We start from the raw sequence: 18,254 nt of genomic DNA, 5'->3' as shown, positions 1-18,254 counted from the left end.
AGAACTTTTGAAAATGAGATTATATACATATACTTTATTATTAGCCATTTTATGAAATAGAGTTTTGGTTATTCTCTAGAGATTTTTCAGTAGCAGGCTATGTAGAAGTAATACTTTTATCAACAGATGAAAGTGGCTGTTCATTTTGAACAGTAGAGTTAGCCATATTATTATTTTCAAAAATGATATTCTTTTTTTGTAACAAATCAAAATATACTTTAACTTTCATTTTAATTTTTTTGCATAAGAAGTCATTCTAATTAATGGTAATAACTCTCTTGTTAAGGTCATCATCTTGTATAATTTAGTATTGAATGAAGTAATAAAGTCCTCATTTTCTTTAATTCTTTTTTCATTGATTTTTTCAATTGCAGAAAGTTCATTAGAAAAATTATTAATTACATTCGTTGTGTTTGGATTAAAAGAGATATTATCAGAAATATCACTATTATTATTAATTGTATTATCATTAGAAGTTGCATTAGCGTTAGTATTAGAATTATCAATAGAAAGTGGAATAAAAGCTGCTATCAATTCGTTATAATTATAGGTATTTAATAAAGTTTGTAGGGTATAATTACCAAATTTATCTTTAATCAATACGTTTAAATCTCTAGTGAATTCATCTACAATTCTTAGAATAATATTTTGAATAATTTTAACATCTTCTTGTTTGACAATATTATTTTTATATTGGTTGTTATGATGTTTATGGTTTGAACCAGAATAATTATTGTTATTGTTAGTATTATCAAAAGTATTGTTCTTAACAATTGTAAATAATTTTCTCATATATTTTTCAATGACATTTGATGAGAATTTTAAACATGATAATTTACAAAAATTACCATCTAAAATTTGATAAATTTTTAACATAAATGGGATTTCAATAGTTTTAATGTTTAAAATGTATTGTATGATATAATTCCCGAATTGATCATTGATTAAACCATTTAAATATTCGATAACTTTATCACTTATCAATTGAGTTTGATTGTCATTACAAACACCCAATAGTTTTTGTAAAACACAACAGCCATGTTTATGAGTTGAGATTTTAACTATATTATTTTCATAAATGATTGAGTTTAAAAGAAAATCGAATTTGGAGTTTGGGAATTTAAATATACATTTTTGAATCACATGATTACCGTTTAAATCATTCATTAAAGAAATGATTTGATCAATTGAAGTATTTTCTATAGAAAACCCTTGCATTAAAATATCTATTTGAGTTTCATTATTTTCAATGGAATCAATAATTTTTTGTAAAGATCTTGTACCGTATTGATTAATAGAGATTTGATAAACATTTTTATAAATGGATTGGATTAAAATAGTCTTTTGATCGATTGTTAAATAATCACATAATTTTTGAATTAAATAATTACCAAATGGGTCTAGGATTAAATCTAAGAATACAGGTTGTATTTGTAAAAACATTAAATCTCTAACTTTTAAAGATTCTTGTTTATTTGAGTTTTCTAATTTTTTCTGCAAGAAACGACAACCAAATTGATCCATTGATAATTTAATATAATCTAATTTTTCAATTGGTGTATTTTTTGTAGAATTAAATGTTACAGAATTTGTTGTTGGTATAGTTGAGGGAGATGAAGTGGAAGTAGCTAATAATGGTTTTTGAGAAATCTTCATTGTTGGTGTAGTATTAGAAGAAGCTAATTTGTTATTATTATTATTAGTATTTGTTGAGGTGGAAGCGGAAGTAGAAGTAGAAGTAGAAGCAGACACAGAGACGGTAGCGGCAGTAGTAGCAGTAGTTGGAGTTGGTGTAGGGGTAGAAGTAGTAGTAGGTTGATAAGGAGCTGATAAAGTTGTTTGCTGATCCCAAGATAATAAAGAGATATTATTGCTGTTGTTGTTATTATTAATATTATTATTTTTAATATTATTTGGATTATTTTGAGAGGTATTTGATGTTGTCATAGAAGTAGACCCGGTATTTGAAGTCGAATTTATACTTGTATTAGTGCTTGTGTTTGCACTATTAGAATTTGAATTATCATTCAAGCTTGTAGCAGATGCAAATGATTGAATGAAATTAGTATTAACAATCAAATCGTTATTATTGTTATTATTGTTGTTTATGGAAGATGAAGGGTAATCATTTAAGGAGGTATTGTTGTTAGCCGAATTTTTGTTATTGATATTATTGGAATTATTTAAAATGATTTGTGGGTTTGTTGTAGAGTAATTTGAAAATAAAGTATTTTCAGTAACTATGGAATTGATTGAAGGAGTTGAGACAGTTCTTGAATGAACTTTTTGGTTGGGGAAAACATCTAAATTATTATAATTTGGAATCAATGTGTTTGAAGAATAAGAAGAAGTGCTACTAGCTGTTGTGTTGTGGTTATTCGAAGTGATATTTGAACTATTCGAAGGTAGATCTAAAGGTAAGTTCAACAGTTCTGGGTAATTGTATTGGAATTGAGATTGAGATTGCTGCATTTGTAAATGTTGTAACTGTGATTGGGCTTGGGCTTGGGCTTGGGCTTGAGCCTGAGCTTGTGCTTGGGCTTGTGCTTGGGCCTGAGCTTGAGCTTGAGCTTGAGCTTGAGCTTGAGCTTGTACTTGAGCTTGTACTTGCATTTGAGAGTTTGGAGTAGAATAAAAATTATTTAAAGAACCAGGGAATTCTAAATCATTAGTACCCCAAGAAGAAGGGGTATTTTGTAATGAAGAAGTAGCCAAAGATAGATTATTACTATTGTTGTTGTTGTTGTTGTTGTTATTTGAAGAAGAGAGTAGGTTTGAGGATGGGGAGGTCATGAATAACAATGAAGATTGTTGGATCTGTGGTTGAAGTTGAGCAGCATGTTGAGATTGTAATTGGGAAGAAGTCGATCCGGGGAAGAAATGGTTAAAGCCTGATAAGTCCAATGATTGAGCTTTATAATGGTTTCTTTTTGAGTTTGAATTCAATTGACCAAAGGGAGGAGGGGTGACAGGTTCCATTATGGATTGGATAGAGTTTATAGACAGTCGAGGCTGGTGTGTATTGTTATAGGACGAGGAGGAAGCGGCGGAAGAGGACGACATGTTGCGAGTGTGTTGCATAGAGTGAGAGATGGTTGAATTTGAATGGATTAGATTATCGATGCAAGTTGGAGAGGTGGAGTTTGTAAAGGTGATAGAATAATCCTGGATATAAAGGTAAGAGATAAAAAAAAGGAAGGTTAGTAAAAAAAAACTTTTTTTGATAAAGAATGGAAACGTAAAACACAAATTATCTATTATATAAACTGCAGTACGATCTTTTAAAGGGAAAAATTAGTGATGGAGAGTGTTACAATTATTGCATGGAAGGGGAGGGAGGACTGGGGGGCGGTACAGAAGAATAACTATAGAGACGTGGATCTTATGGCAAAACCCCTCGAGGTTTTGTAGAAGCTTATGTTAAGAGAGTACCAAGTTCTGATCTAATGATGAGAAAATGAAAATCTTGAATCTGAAGCTGAATCTGAAGCTGAATCTGAATAAAGCAGAAGAAAAAAAAGTAAAAGTATTAATAATCTAAATTTTTTTTCTGAATTTTAATTTTTCTCTCTACCGAGTGAGGCTTTTTCTCATGATCACAAGAGACGAGGTTATTACCCTCTTTGTCGGTAAGGCACACGGCCGCCGAATCCCAGGGTTTGGCTTGGGTTATTATAGTAGATATAGAGAAACAGGTTAGAGGTTGAAATGGAATAGGGCATCATTAATACATGTTGGAACGTACTGTAGTTTAGAAAAGATAATTAGTGTTAGAAACCTTAAAATAAAAAGGAAAAAAGGAGCTGAGTTAATAGAATACATACCATTGTGGGCTTGGAGTTCGAACTGGAAGTGGAGCTTGAGCTTGAGTGAGAAGAAAGGATCTGTTGAGATTGTGGTTGGGTTTGGGACTGGGGTTGGAATTGTAATTGCGATTGTGGTTGCGACTGCAATTGAGAAGGAAACTGGCTCTGCAAGTTGGTTCGTGCAGCGAGATCCTTGTGGCGTGGAGTCTTGTACTGGTCGGCCATCTCTCGAGTATAACCGTGTTATATATACAAAACTATAGAACGAGTGGTGGATAGACACAGGATGTGTGTGTGCAGTGTAAATATTACCAAGACCAATAAACACACGGATACCAATGGTAATGGAATCGTGATTATAAATGTCAAGATCAATTTCGATTTCAATATAAATATAAATATAAATCTCCTGTCAACAGGAAGGAAATGGGAAACTACTATTGGCTGAAATGAAACACCTCCAATAAAGGATGTCCGAACACATTCCTGTCCTCAGCCAACCAGAAACCATGGCCTGTCTATGTTCTAAACGCTTAGTGGTTACACACTGATTCACCCAAACTCATTTACTGTATTGTATATAGTCTGAATTGATCGATTGCACTGTAAACTCTTCGTTAGTATGATATTCTTGGTGGTAGTTAGCGTGTAAAAGTTTCTTACCGTATATTTCTTACCGTATGGCCTATAACCCAAATCCTGTGTCCTAATGTCCCAGTCCTATTGTCCTAAAGTCTATTGTCCTATGTCCCAAATCCAATTGGCCTTGACACCCGGACACCCTGCCACACGCCACCGTACACCCGCCTCTACCGCCCAAACACCACACCAAGCCCATCCGGACACCACCGCCCCTCTTACACGCTCACCCCTTACGTGGACTGTTTCCTGATCCGGCTGAATTTTGCTGTTTGAGGCAAATAACCTCTCCGGCCCACGCCTATTTCTAGGGCCTGCACAATTACACACTGGCTGCGGCCCGATGCCGAGAGGGCAAAAATAAAATAGAAAATGAATTATATAAAAAAAGAAAAAGGCTATAAATAGATTCTTTACCGTTTCCGGCCGACCGGCAAATCAAGTGCGGAAAAGCAATTAGCCATTAATAATACCTGGCCCCTTTTTGGGCAAAGTTCGCGCATGCGGAAACTTAATCGCCAGGGGTCCGGATGCGGCAAAGGAATGTACGCTTCGGGTAATTTCCGTGGAGCTGCACACGTGGCTTATGCGGATGAGGTTTAGTATCTTTTTTGGCCAAGATATATCTGAATCTCATTCGTAGAGGGGACAATTGTTTGGTTTGGTTTAGCTTGGCTTAGCTTAGCTTAGCCAAGTATTAGCCAAGTATTAACCTAGTGTTAGTTTAGCTAATAGTTTACAATTAGCTTAGCCCTAAACTAGCCCTTAATTTGGCCTTGCCTATCCGATTATTTCACTAATATACAATTTTTATACATATAAATAAATGGATATATAGCTATACATATAAATAGATAGATAGATAGATAGACAGGTGATATGCATCTATACACACAAATCAATCATACTAACAATACTGCATTCACACACCCGTCACGATCGGGTTCGTTGGTGATCTGTGCGTATTTCCCCCAGACCACTTTACCACCGGATGTGACCATACCCAATTCAGAGACGTTGACTTCGATAACGGTACCTTTGGTCAACACTCCAAGTTGTGTGTACATTGGCGATTGTGGATTTTTCTTGACACCTAGGATCGGTAAGAATACTGTCACTCCTAATTCAGGGTGTGTCACATTGGCCTTCTTCTGTCTTAGAGCGGTTGGTCTGATGATTCTTTCCATCTTGACCGGTCTTCTTGTAAACCCTTCTCCGACAAATGTATGTTTTGTGATCATTCTCTTCCATGACTTAGTCTTGGACTTCCCGGTCTTGACCACTTTGAACATTTCTTCTTCACTGATACCACGTACTTTCGGTAATGGAACAGAATATTTATCAGCTTTTTCCAATCTCTTTTGTTTGATAGAAGAAGAAATCGCCTTGGCAGTATTGCTTTGTTCTCTGTCCAACAGATATGTAGGTAACGCTTCTCCGGAATCATCAAGAGGTTTCGAGGAGCCCTTGACCTTCGATTGTTCATGGGCCTTGATCTTCTTTCTCATAGCGACCTTTTCAGCATATCTCTTCTTGGCAAATTGCTTACCCTTCCAACCAGTCAACTTCTGGGCTCTTTCAGACACTTTATGGGCTTCACGGGCTTCTCTCTTACGCTTTCTCTCTTCATAATCTAATCGACGACCATGTTGCTTGATATGTTGTTCGATATACTCGTTTTGAGGCATTTTAAGATGGGTTTCGGTGGGAGGGGTTTGTACACTTCTTAAATGCGACTAACCTTTTATTTATTATTATTGTTATTGTAATTTTTATATTTCACTTTTTTTTTACTAAATTCGATGAGATGGAAAATTTTTCAATTCTAAACCCGCATTGCAAAAAAGGCGATGAGATTAAAATAAAAAAGCATAAATTATATATGTATATATACAATCACAATCAATCACATTCACAATCACAAAACCACATCGAATCATCATTGAATATGGATCTCCAAACTATACTCACAGAAATCAACACTTCGTTAGCTTCCACCTCAGAATCCATACAAAAGATCCAGAACTCTTATAGAGATGAATCCAGTGCCCAAGACGATGCCTTGATAAAAAAATTACAATCGCATCTTTCAACAGATAATGCTACTGGTAATCATGAAAAAGTCTCGTTGCTATCGTTGAAAAATGATACTCTGTTAGCTTACATCAACTCCTTGTTACTTATCATTGGTAATAAACTAAATATAAACGACGCCAAAGATGATGATGATTTGGAAAAGAATCATCATGAATTAGATAAATATAGAGAAAATACAATCCAGCATAGAATAGTCATGGAAAGAGGTATTAAACCTTTGGAAAAAAAATTGAATTATCAATTAGATAAATTAGTAAGAACTTATACTAAACTAGAGAAGGATTATTTGGAATCAGAAAAAAGAGCTTTGGAAAAACTTTCTCATTCTTCCTCCAGTTCAGATGATGATAATGATGACTCAGATCAAGATAGTTCAGATGAGGATGAAAAAATGGTATTTAAACCAAACATATCTGGTCTACTCACTAAAGAAGATACTAAAAAATCTAAACGTACTGAAATTGAAGCTGAAGCTGAAATGGAAACTGAAGCTGGAACTGATTCAGTTTATAAACCACCTAAAATTAATGCCATCGCACCACCAAAACAAACACAATTCGTAGATAGATTCGATCCTAAATATCATAAAGATAATACAAGAGGTAGTCGTATGCAAGCTATGGAAGAATATCTAAGAGAATCCTCAGATCAACCAGATTGGGAATCTTCCATCGGTGCAAATATCGTCAACAGTGGTAGAGGTGGGATTAAATCTCATAGAGATACTGAAGTGGATCGTAAAATGGCAGATTTTGAAGAAGAAAATATGACAAGATTGGGTTCTGGTGCAGGTAGTAAGTTGGCAAAGAAGAAAATGAAACAAAGAGAAAGATATGCTCAAATGAATATAGTGGGTGGTGAAGATTTCAGTATTTTCAATTCAAAACGTAAATTAGAATCAACAACCTCTAGAAGAGGAAACAAGAAATCTCGTAATGCCTGGGAGCGTGCTAAACAAAATTTATAGATATCATTATATATGTATGTATGTATATGTTGTATAGTAAAAATGTTAGTTTTCCTTTAATTTTTTTTATTTTTTTTTTCTAATTTTTTTTTTTTCTATTATCTTATGTATGATAAATTCGGGGGCTAAATAAATTATTAAGAATGTGAAAAAAAAAACGTAATGTGTAAAATACTGCATCAAAACAAAATTCATTTTAAAGAAGACTAAAAAAAAAGGAAAAAAGTCCTCACATCGAGAATGTCTAACGAATATGTTAAACGGAAAGTAGCATTAAAGGATATCCAACCCTGTTTAATCTGTAACAAACCATCAACTACAGTACTGTTCAATGGTGATAACAATAATGGTGGTGGAGCTGATTGGTTTTATGTATGTGATATCCATTTACAAGATAATATACAATTCGTAGTCCCTGTATATAGTAAAGAATATGAAAATGAAGTTATCCATTTAAGACAATTGAAACAAAAGATCACTTCCACAGCAGCCATTAAAAATGGTAATTGGGATGGATGGGTAACTAAATTGTTTGCCAAAGGTACAAAAAGCTCGACTAAGACTGATAATATAGAAGCAGACTCAGCCATAGACGCAGATAATGAAGACAAAGGTACAAAGGGACAAGATACAAAGGCTCCTGCAGATCTAAGCGCACTGCAGCGGGAATATGATGAAACTTTAGATCGTATTACCAAGTTGCAAAAAAACAACAAGACATACCAACTTAGTGATACTTTCTACCAAAGCCGTCTTGAAAGAAAAAAACAACAGGAGAAATTGGCTGCACGTCGTAAACAATTACAAGAGAGTTATACTAATACAGACCCTGATGAATTATTATCGAAATTTGCCTTCCCCAGTGTTCCCAAGACAAGTTAAACTGTAGAATATTGAAAAGTTGTTATCTAAATAGATACATATATAGTCCTATGAGGCTAACTATATATACATTGCATAGCAGCAGCATTGATGCACACATTTAATGAGTAACGATTCAACGATAAATTAGCTAATGAATATTTTGCGTCACCTCTTTTGCATCGCTCCTTTTGCGTCGCGCCTTGCGTTACCCGCCCGGCGGCGGAAATGCAGGATTTCTTTCCAAAGTACTCGAGACAAAGGAAGGAAACAGACTTCAACGGATTCATTGTATCAAACAACTAACTAGTCATCTAAGTCAACGTCGAGGTCAGATTTAACAAAAAGCCAGTGGCAAGTGGTTCCTATAAGCTAAAGACCCTTTTTCTTCATTGTTCTTGATTAAAAAAAAAACTCTTTGAGCCTGTTGGCAATATTTCCAAATCCAAACTTTGTTGTTCTAATCAATCTGTTGATCTACTTTTCAATATATTGTTAACGATTTACCATTCGTATATTCAAAGAGAAGCATCAATATATCATAATCCAAGAGTTGAAAAAAATAAGTTATACGAAGAACCATAGACCTAAAACATATAAGCTTGGTCTCTGGCATAACAGATTGCACTCACATATCCATTTTTCATTTCAGTTTCTTTTTTTTCTTCTTTACTTCATTTCATATTTTTCGCTTTATTTTACTTGTTTTAGACCCTGCATTAATAGATAGAACCAATAGATAGACTAGCTGGGTTTAGCAATCAATTATTATTTCACTTCACAATATTTTGGTGACAAAAGAAAAAAAAAATAAAAAATAGAAAAAAAAAATAAAATAAAAGGAACAATACCTACACAACTTTTCTTTTATTCGTTTTTCTCAATATTTTTCATTATAACTTTTTTTGTTTAGTCGTTTCATTTCATTTAACTTTATTTTGTTTTGTTCTGCTTTAGCATACCTTAATTTAATATTTTTCTAACTATTTAACAGTTTGATAATTTATGGGATTTTGAAATTTTTATGGTTTATTTTTTTTTTTTTTGGATAATTAAAAATACAAAATTATGGAAATAAATACTGATCAATTAGAGGAGTTAGATATTCCAAAAAGCATACAAATGCATTTGAATTTGTCTATGGATGATTTACATGAAACAGATTTAGCATCGCCAAAATCTTCAAGCATAACCAAGCCAACTATAAATAATAATACTAATCATAGCAATGTAACAATGAATATAAATCCAAAGTTGCAAAATTTAAAAGAAAATGATGCATCAGATAATTCATTCCAACATAGAAGAAGTTCTTCATCCAGCGCATATATAAACACGTCGACAATTACTACTCATAGATCGTCACAGTTGAATAAAACTCCTTCATTTTTGGTAACTCATCCAAATGTTACCACTACAACAGCAACCACAACAATATCGGATAACATTTCAAATGCAAAAAATGATGTCATTACTACATCAAATAACAATGTTCTTACTCAAACATATAATGATAATGTTACTGCTTTAAATTCTCCAATTTATAAGTCTAATCTTAAATCACATTCTCATTCTCATTTACAAAATAATATAGATTCATCTTCATCTGTTGAATCTTTGAATTTATTATTAGAAAAACAACAATTAAGACAATTGAATCATCCATTACATAATGATCATTTGACTAGTGCCCAAACTTTACCAAATTCGGTAAAAAATTCTCTTCATTGTAATTCCAAATATAATAATAATTTCAACCAAAAATATAAATCAAATCCCATCTTAATGTCAAATTTAAATAATCAATATCATACTCATAATTTATCAGTTCCAAATAATGCTGGTCATAATAATAATCAAAATCTTTCAAATTTAAATTTACGAGTTACAATGAGCAATACAAGTACTAATTCAAACTCAAATCCAAATGTCAAAGAAACGAATAGAATATCTTTAAAATATGATCCTGTATCCAAAAAAAAGGTTTTAAATACTTATGAAATTATGGGGGAAATTGGTAGAGGTCAGCATGGTAAAGTTAAATTAGCTAAACATATTTTAACAAATGAATTAGTGGCTATTAAAATTGTTAATAGAGATGATAAGAAAAAAAGAAAATTTTTCAGTTTTAAATCAGCTTTTCAAAAATCAAATAATAAGAGTAACTGTACCGATAATAATAAGGCAAATAATAAAACAAATAATAATTCAGATGATGACAAAAAATTTGATAAGATTAATCGAGAAATTGCTATTATGAAAAAATGTCATCATAAACATGTAGTTAAACTAATAGAAGTCTTGGATGATTTAAAATCAAAAAAAATTTATTTAGTATTGGAATATTGTGCAAAGGGCGAAGTAAAATGGTGTGCTAGCGATCAATTGGAAACAGAAGCGAAGGGTCCACCATTATTATCCTTCCAAAGAACTAGAGAAATATTTAGGGGTGTCATCTTAGGTTTGGAATATTTGCATTATCAGGGAATTATACATAGAGATATTAAACCAGCAAACCTTTTGTTATCAGCAGATGGTGATGTTAAAATTTCAGATTTCGGTGTTTCATTGGCTGCAACTAAAGATGCAAATGAAGATGGTAAAGAAGCTTTAGATGAATTAGAATTGGCAAAGACTGTAGGTACTCCTGCATTTTTTGCTCCAGAAATTTGTTTGGGTGATGAAGCTAAATTGAAATATCAAATGTGTAAAAGTGAAACTTTTAATGGTACATGTATATCTTTTATGATTGATATCTGGGCCTTAGGGGTGACTTTATATTGTTTGTTATTCGGTATGTTGCCATTCATATCTAATTTTGAAATGGAATTATTTGAGAAAATAGTAAATGATGAATTAATTTTCCCAGATTTTGATGTCTTATCTAAAAATAACGTTTCAGCCATTTCAAATCAAAATGAATATGATATGGCGAAAGATTTATTATTGAAATTATTGACGAAAAATCCAATGAAAAGAATTCAAATTTCAAATATTAAGAGGCACCCTTTTTCAAATTGGGATTTTGATTATATTGAAGATCTAACTAATATTAATTTAATTAATGAAAAAAAAACTGAACAATTCTTATTTCAAAAAAATCAGTCAGATGAATTAAAACAAATTTCAATTTCAAATCGTGAAGTTAGACATGCCGTTGGTGGTGTTGGTAAAAAAATTAAAGATTCAATTTTTAAGACTTTACCCTTAAAATATATCTCTTCATTAAATAGTGATCAAAGTATGGCAAGTGTTGAAACTCATATTTTTGAAACTACAAGTACAACTAATGAATCATTAGTTAGAAGAGACCCAAGTATTTTATTAAGTGAAGGTTCCGCAAGTGACTCAAGCGAAGCAAATTCTTATAGACGTGGCTCAACAACCTCAAACACTGGTCATTTGTGCTCTGCTTCTTTATTGAACGACAAAAATACTGCGTTGTTTTATAATAATCACAGTTCCTCGAATAATAATAATACTAATGGTGGTATCAATACCAATAACATTACTTCGAAATTGGTAATGTCTCCAAAAAATCTACAATATCAATCTCTAATAAATAACCAAAATGACTCCTTAAATGATTTGATAGAAGAAAATCATAACACTCGTTTAATTGATAATCAAATCATTAATTGTAATACTTTCACTAATGATAACACGCCTTATGATACCCTTAATCCAATCAATAATGACAATACCAATGACACCTTTTACGATACTAATGAAAAAAAATTACAGTATACCTCTAATGATCCATATAGAAGTACTAATATTAATGATAGTACTAATTATGATAATAGCAATAATATTGGCCTTTATAGAAAACCTGCTATAAATGCTAACTCTACCTTTAATGACAACCCTCAATGCGATAAAAGTACTTTTTGTGCTGATAACAACAATAAATATCCAAATTATAATCAAACTAATCAATATACTTACGGTAATGATGCTAGTTATTCAAATAACGACTTTAACGATTATAATGATGGTACAGGTTATTCATACAATGATCCTAATGATGATCTAATTGGCCCTAATGAGCCATTCACTATCGTCACTTTACCAATTAATTCTTCTTTTGCTTCTCTAGATAGTTTCTATATTGACAATTTTGCAATGACAAAATTAAGTCAGGAACCAAATATGAACAGTGAAAACATAACACATTCAGATCCTGTTTTATCAAAGAAGAAAGATCGAAGTTTAAGAAGTAATAAGGTTCCTAAATCTACCAGTCCAGTTAATGTTAAACCCCAAAAATCAAATAAGAGTTTGGCCAATACTAGAAATTCCAATCAATCTGTACCACGTAACCGATCAAAAACTTCTTATTCTAACTTGGCGTTTTTAAATATGGGTTTATCCTCAACTACAAATGATAGAATACCAAGAAATCACCAACAACCCACTAAAAAAGTTTCAAGGAAGAGATCAAGCGTTGACTTGACTACTGCAATGTCTAATTTTAAAATTAGTTCGGTCTCTCAACCTAATAAATCAGAGCATGCTTCTTCAACTAATGAAGTAAGTCCAAATCCAAATAGTAGAATTGCAAGTTCATCACCAAAATCTTTTCCACGAGAAACGAAGAATTCTCAAAGTAGTATCTCCCCAGGAAGTAGTGCGGTTAGCAGTGGAAATACGGATAATTCATCCAATTTTAGTGGAGTTTCCAACCCTACTTGTGACATACGCAATAGTGATTTTAGAGTTAAAAAGGGAAACTTCTTTGTGAATTTTAATGGTCAAGATGAGGAAAGTAGTAGTGCTAGCAGTAGTAGTAGTGCTAATAGTACTGACACATCCGATTACTCTGATAGTGATGCTTCTTATTCCTCTTCTCCACTTAATAGTGAAATAAACCTTGATTTTGAATCAGTACCTGTGCAGTTTAGTATTGAATCGGGAAATGGTAGTGTACTCTCATTGAGAGATTTACCAGGATTAAGTCAAGTCCAGCCTTTTCTTGATAGTCACTCCAGACCATTATCAAGAAAAAGAACCTCATCAACAGAGGATGAATATGAAGAATTAGTCCTACATGCTGGAAGTGCTGGCCGTAATCGACGTCAAGAACAAGTACCGAAGAATAAAGCGACTTCCTCTGCTCTGGATACTAATGGTGAATTAAAACCCAAGTCTCATATTTTCATGCCACCTTTTAATTGTAAAAACAATACAAGTTCAGCAACAATTACAAGATGCTCTACTGATCAGGATTCAATTACAAAATGCTCAACTGAAAGAGGTTCAGCTGCTGTTGAATCTTCAAACTTGCAATTTTATGCAAACAAGAATGATACACTAGATGCAGCTTTAAATCCACAGGATGATAATAATAACAGTTGCTCAAAGTCACGTCCGTTAAGAACATATTCGAATTTTGGGTTAGTGACCATGAATAATATTACATCAAAACCTACTACTGAAACCTCTCCTGTTAGTAACATGGCTGGCAAGAATACTAACATCGACAGTAAGGATTTAAATTATAAAAATTTATTGAGAAGTGCCTTAAGCAGATCGACTTCTGAAAAGCAGAGAGACGCAAAGCATAATGGTAAACAATGCCGTAGAAGTAATTCTACCTCAGTTACAGATGTGACGGATGTAAATCGTAGTAAAATCCTCGACAATATCAGTGGGGAAGGATCTTCATCAGATGAATCTATAGATGATGTTTTTACATCTAATAGAAAAATGAGATCACAATCTGTGACTGTAAGTTCTTTAACGAAGAATAAAAAGTAAGATTGCATGTCTGATAATTTTATATATATCTTGATATCTTCATATATACGTTCTATAACACAATTCGTATAGGTTTAAACTAATAGAGATCAGTTTATCAATAGCTCGTACTTCTTAAGTAGGATTAGAATGTAGTGCGTGGCATTAGAATAGAAGAAAAAGTATATTAAATAAGAAAAATATAGAACTAAAAATATATCGAAATCATAAAAAAAACTATTTATATAGTATGTAAAAAGAAAACAAAACCCAAATAACCAAAATAATGATTGAAACCTAAATAAAGTAGAGAAGAATTTTAAAAATATCTGGTATCATTTTTGAAAACTCTGGTTTCTAAAAAAAAAAATAAAAATATTCTATTATGGAATAATTTAAAGAACTAAAATTAGGTTAAAGTAGTATAAAGATATGAGGACTTGTTATTAACATAATTATGATTTTTATTTTGTTTTATTGCTTTTATATTGTTTTTATTTTGTTTTTATTGTACTTTTATTGCGTTTTTTTTATTGTATTTTATAAATTTTGTGTTTTTTTGATTTTTTTGATTAAGATAAACTAATAGATTAGTATTATTTATTCGATAGTTTGATTCTGAGAGCTCTCAAACGTGTTGTAATACTTGCAATATATTTTTCAATGATTTTTTTATCTTGTTCATCTAAAAGATAGCCTTCAGGGTGAGAATTATTGTTATAAGAAGTAGAATCATTAGAGGATATATCAGTTGTCGAATCTAATAATGATTGTAATAACCAAATAGAAGTGCAATAACCTAATTCACAATTAGTCAAGTATATCGCTTGAATCTCTAATTTTGCAGCGCTTTTTGATATTTCTAATGCTCTGTCATATATCAAGTTTTCAACACATACAGGTTCTGGATCAATTGTTGATTGGGCATTAGTGTTAGTGTTCGATTTTAGTTTATGGGATTTGCTTGATGACATTAATGTATTCCATTCATTTCTTAAAAAATCTGCCTTTTCTAGGCATTCATTAAACTTATCACGAACACATTGGACAACTAAATTAATCTTTGAAGAGCAAGATTTATCATTAGAATTATACCACCATTTTGAAGTCATTTGCATTGCCTTTGCTAAGAAAGATAAAGATTTCATGTATAGCAAAATAGCTTCCTTACAAAGGTGGGACAATTCTAGAGATGATCTTCTTTCAACATAGGTGACAGGTGTTTCAGATGAAGATGGTATAATATTTCTTGTTGAATCTAAACTATTTTGTCTAGATGGTCTTGGAGAGCTTCCTAATCTATTATTATTAATTAGGGAACTATCACCTCTAGCCAATTTTTCATCCTCAGAGAATGAGCTTCTATGTCTAATACTATCAACATTGATAATAGTCTTCTTTTCAAAAGGTTGTGATTGAATAGAGGTTTGATGTGGAGGTAGAATTTCGGAAAATTTACTCTCCGCAAATGAATAGATGACAAAGGCCTTTGCCAATAGATCCTCCAATTTAAATAATAGTAAATTAATTGAATCATTTTGAGAAATAGAGTATGATTTATCTAATTTCAATAAAATATTTCCAATTAATTCTTCAAATATTGGTGAGGAAACTGAAGTAGTATTTATTTGTGTTTGTGGTATAGGTGTAATTTCTTTACCACCGCCAAATAATTTTGTAGTAGCTGCGCCTAAAGCACGAGATAATGCATTTGAAATATTTAAAGAGGTTACTGGAACATGGCGATCTACAGAAGAAGTTCTTCTAGATCTACTTCCAGTGCTAGATGAAGAAGCTCTTGAATTTCTTCTTAAGGAATGTAATTGTTGACCATATTGAGATGAGGATTGATTTTGTAATTGTGAAGGTGCTTGTTGAGCGTTTAAAGGAGAAATTGAAGTTTGGTGGAATGCATTGCTTGATTGACGATCATGAGGCAAAAAATTTGGATGCAAAATCGCATCATGATAGTGTGGATGAACAGAAATAGGTTGTTGATTTGGATTCGAATAAACAACTCTATTATGCGGAGAATGATTGATTCTTGCTAATTGATCAGCTAGCTCGTTTACCTCTACTGTGTTTTTTTCGACAACTACATAATCATTATCACCTTTAATATCAGATGAATCATTTATCGCCCTTACCGAGGGTGAATTTAGATATCTATCAGTAATTGGGGTGATATAAATGGAAGATGGAGATCTTGGAGATGGAGTTTTCGAATCCTTTCTACTATATTTCATTCCGTCTAAAGTATTATTATTAATTATAGAATTTTTCCGCAAGACTTCTGGAGTAATTGTTTTATCATCTTCTGATTGAGTTGTGTTATTATTATGATTGTTGTTGTTGTTGTTGTTGTTAATATTGTTGTTAGTGTTATTTTGAGGAGTTATTGGAGTAGTAGTATTATCTGAATGAATTTGTTGATCAATTGAATTGACGTTTAATTGTGAATTAGTTATATCTAATCTATGAATATTATTATTCTCTTGGGATAATATGACATTGGGCAATGTTAGAGGATTAGTTTTGGGTTGTGATTTTGGGATGCTGGGAGATTTATTTTTCAAATATTCTGAGATGAATAAATTATTTTGAACACAATTTTTAGATATTGATTCTAATTTTTGTTTTGACTTATCGTTTCGATCACCATTATTATTATCATAATCATTATTAGAAGTAGAATTATCATCATCATTATTATTTTTATCATTGTTCGAATTTTCAATTTCATAAATTGATAAATCTTTTAAAATTAAATTATTTTCGAAAAATTCTTGGAAACTCATTCTTTTAATTGGATCGAATTTCAATAATCTTGAAATTAAAAATTTCATATCATCATCAATTTCAATATAAGAAGGAAATGGGATATTATCGTTTGTTCTTTTAATTTTTTTCAACAATTCTAAATGATTATTTGCCTTGAAAGGTGGTTTACCATAAACCATTTCATATAAGACTGTTCCTACAGACCAAAGATCTGCCTTTGCATTATATTTCTGATAATTTAAAATTTCAGGAGCCATATATAATGGGGATCCACATAATGTTTCTGCTAATGAAGTATTTGGTAAGAATCTTGCAAATCCGAAATCTGCTATTTTCAAAATTGGTAAACAAGATATTCCAATATAACCTAATTTTTTAAAAGTCTGTTGATCATGATAATCTGTATATGGAGTCGATAATAATAAGTTTTGTGGTTTAATATCTCTATGAATCAAATTTCTTGATCTTAAAAATTTCAAAGCAGAAGCTAACTGTTGTAAATAATTTAATACAAAAGCAATGTTTAATCCGTTACAATCTGGGTTTGGAGAAGGGAACTTTTGGAAGATTTGATTTAAAAGTGGATGATTTATAATCAATTCATTTCTTTTTTTAATTAAAAAAGTTAAATCACCTAATGAACAATATTCCATTATTAATAAGAAATCATTTTTATTTCTTTGGCAATCAATCAAATTAACAATATGTTTGTGATTTAATTTTTTCAAAATTGAAATTTCAATTTCTAAATTTTCCAAGATTTTTTTATTTTTCAACTTTGATTTAGGTACAGATTTGACTGCTAGTTTAAAATTAGGATCTTCATTTGAATAACCTCTATAAACCACAGCAAATGAACCTTTACCTATTTCCTTTTCCAGAATATATTCTTTTTTCATTGTGGATTTTTTTTGTTGATCTATTTTGGAATGCATATTTGTTAAATCATCTTTAAGAGGTGTAGCTTTAGTAGAGGTGACAATAGAGCTTATTGAAAGAGAAACAGAATCATGTTGTGATTGTTGTTGTTGTTGTTTCTCTATATCTTGTAATCTCTCCATATTTATATTTGTAGTTGATGCCTTTTGAATAGATGATTGAGCAGTTGAGTTTGGGCTTTTATTGGTATCGGTATTAAAATTAATATTTATGTTTGTGTTTGTGTTTGTGTTTGAATTTGTATGTGAATTTGTGTTGGTTATATTAGAATTACAATTATTTAAATCAGTTTGAGTATGATTATTGGAAGTATTATGAATATGAGCATTTATATTTGACATGACGATCTGATGTGTTTGTGTGTTTTGCGTGTATGATTAATTAGGTAAGAAAAACAATAATAGGGTGTTAGAAATGACAAAGGA

General features: G+C 31.5%; 6 protein-coding genes across 6 annotated transcripts; 3 read left to right on the top strand and 3 right to left on the bottom strand.

Moving 5' to 3' along the window:
* Window positions 1-225: 225 nt before the first annotated feature.
* MPT5 (Mpt5p) lies at window positions 226-3,081 on the bottom strand (the record flags this gene model as incomplete). Its single annotated transcript, XM_004180203.1, has 1 exon — window positions 226-3,081. One exon carries the CDS (start codon window positions 3,079-3,081, stop codon window positions 226-228), a length of 2,856 nt encoding a protein of 951 aa, XP_004180251.1.
* Window positions 3,082-5,347: 2,266 nt separating this feature from the next.
* Window positions 5,348-6,133, bottom strand: NSA2 (rRNA-processing protein NSA2; the record flags this gene model as incomplete). Its single annotated transcript, XM_004180202.1, has 1 exon — window positions 5,348-6,133. The coding sequence occupies one exon, from the start codon at window positions 6,131-6,133 to the stop codon at window positions 5,348-5,350; it is 786 nt and encodes a 261-aa protein (XP_004180250.1).
* Window positions 6,134-6,252: 119 nt separating this feature from the next.
* On the top strand, window positions 6,253-7,509 carry LCP5 (small subunit rRNA maturation protein LCP5; the record flags this gene model as incomplete). Its single annotated transcript, XM_004180201.1, has 1 exon — window positions 6,253-7,509. One exon carries the CDS (start codon window positions 6,253-6,255, stop codon window positions 7,507-7,509), a length of 1,257 nt encoding a protein of 418 aa, XP_004180249.1.
* A 240-nt stretch (window positions 7,510-7,749) lies between these two features.
* VFA1 (Vfa1p) lies at window positions 7,750-8,391 on the top strand (the record flags this gene model as incomplete). The annotated part of the gene is made up of 1 exon (XM_004180200.1): window positions 7,750-8,391. One exon carries the CDS (start codon window positions 7,750-7,752, stop codon window positions 8,389-8,391), a length of 642 nt encoding a protein of 213 aa, XP_004180248.1.
* A 1,047-nt stretch (window positions 8,392-9,438) lies between these two features.
* Window positions 9,439-14,130, top strand: TBLA0D02240 (serine/threonine-protein kinase; the record flags this gene model as incomplete). The annotated part of the gene is made up of 1 exon (XM_004180199.1): window positions 9,439-14,130. The coding sequence occupies one exon, from the start codon at window positions 9,439-9,441 to the stop codon at window positions 14,128-14,130; it is 4,692 nt and encodes a 1,563-aa protein (XP_004180247.1).
* A 575-nt stretch (window positions 14,131-14,705) lies between these two features.
* ATG1 (serine/threonine protein kinase ATG1) lies at window positions 14,706-18,170 on the bottom strand (the record flags this gene model as incomplete). The annotated part of the gene is made up of 1 exon (XM_004180198.1): window positions 14,706-18,170. The coding sequence occupies one exon, from the start codon at window positions 18,168-18,170 to the stop codon at window positions 14,706-14,708; it is 3,465 nt and encodes a 1,154-aa protein (XP_004180246.1).
* Window positions 18,171-18,254: the final 84 nt, after the last annotated feature.

This window comes from Henningerozyma blattae, chromosome 4, assembly GCF_000315915.1.
Source record: "Henningerozyma blattae CBS 6284 chromosome 4, complete genome".
Classification (NCBI taxonomy): domain Eukaryota; kingdom Fungi; phylum Ascomycota; class Saccharomycetes; order Saccharomycetales; family Saccharomycetaceae; genus Henningerozyma; species Henningerozyma blattae.
This window is presented reverse-complemented; position numbering and strand designations above follow the sequence as displayed.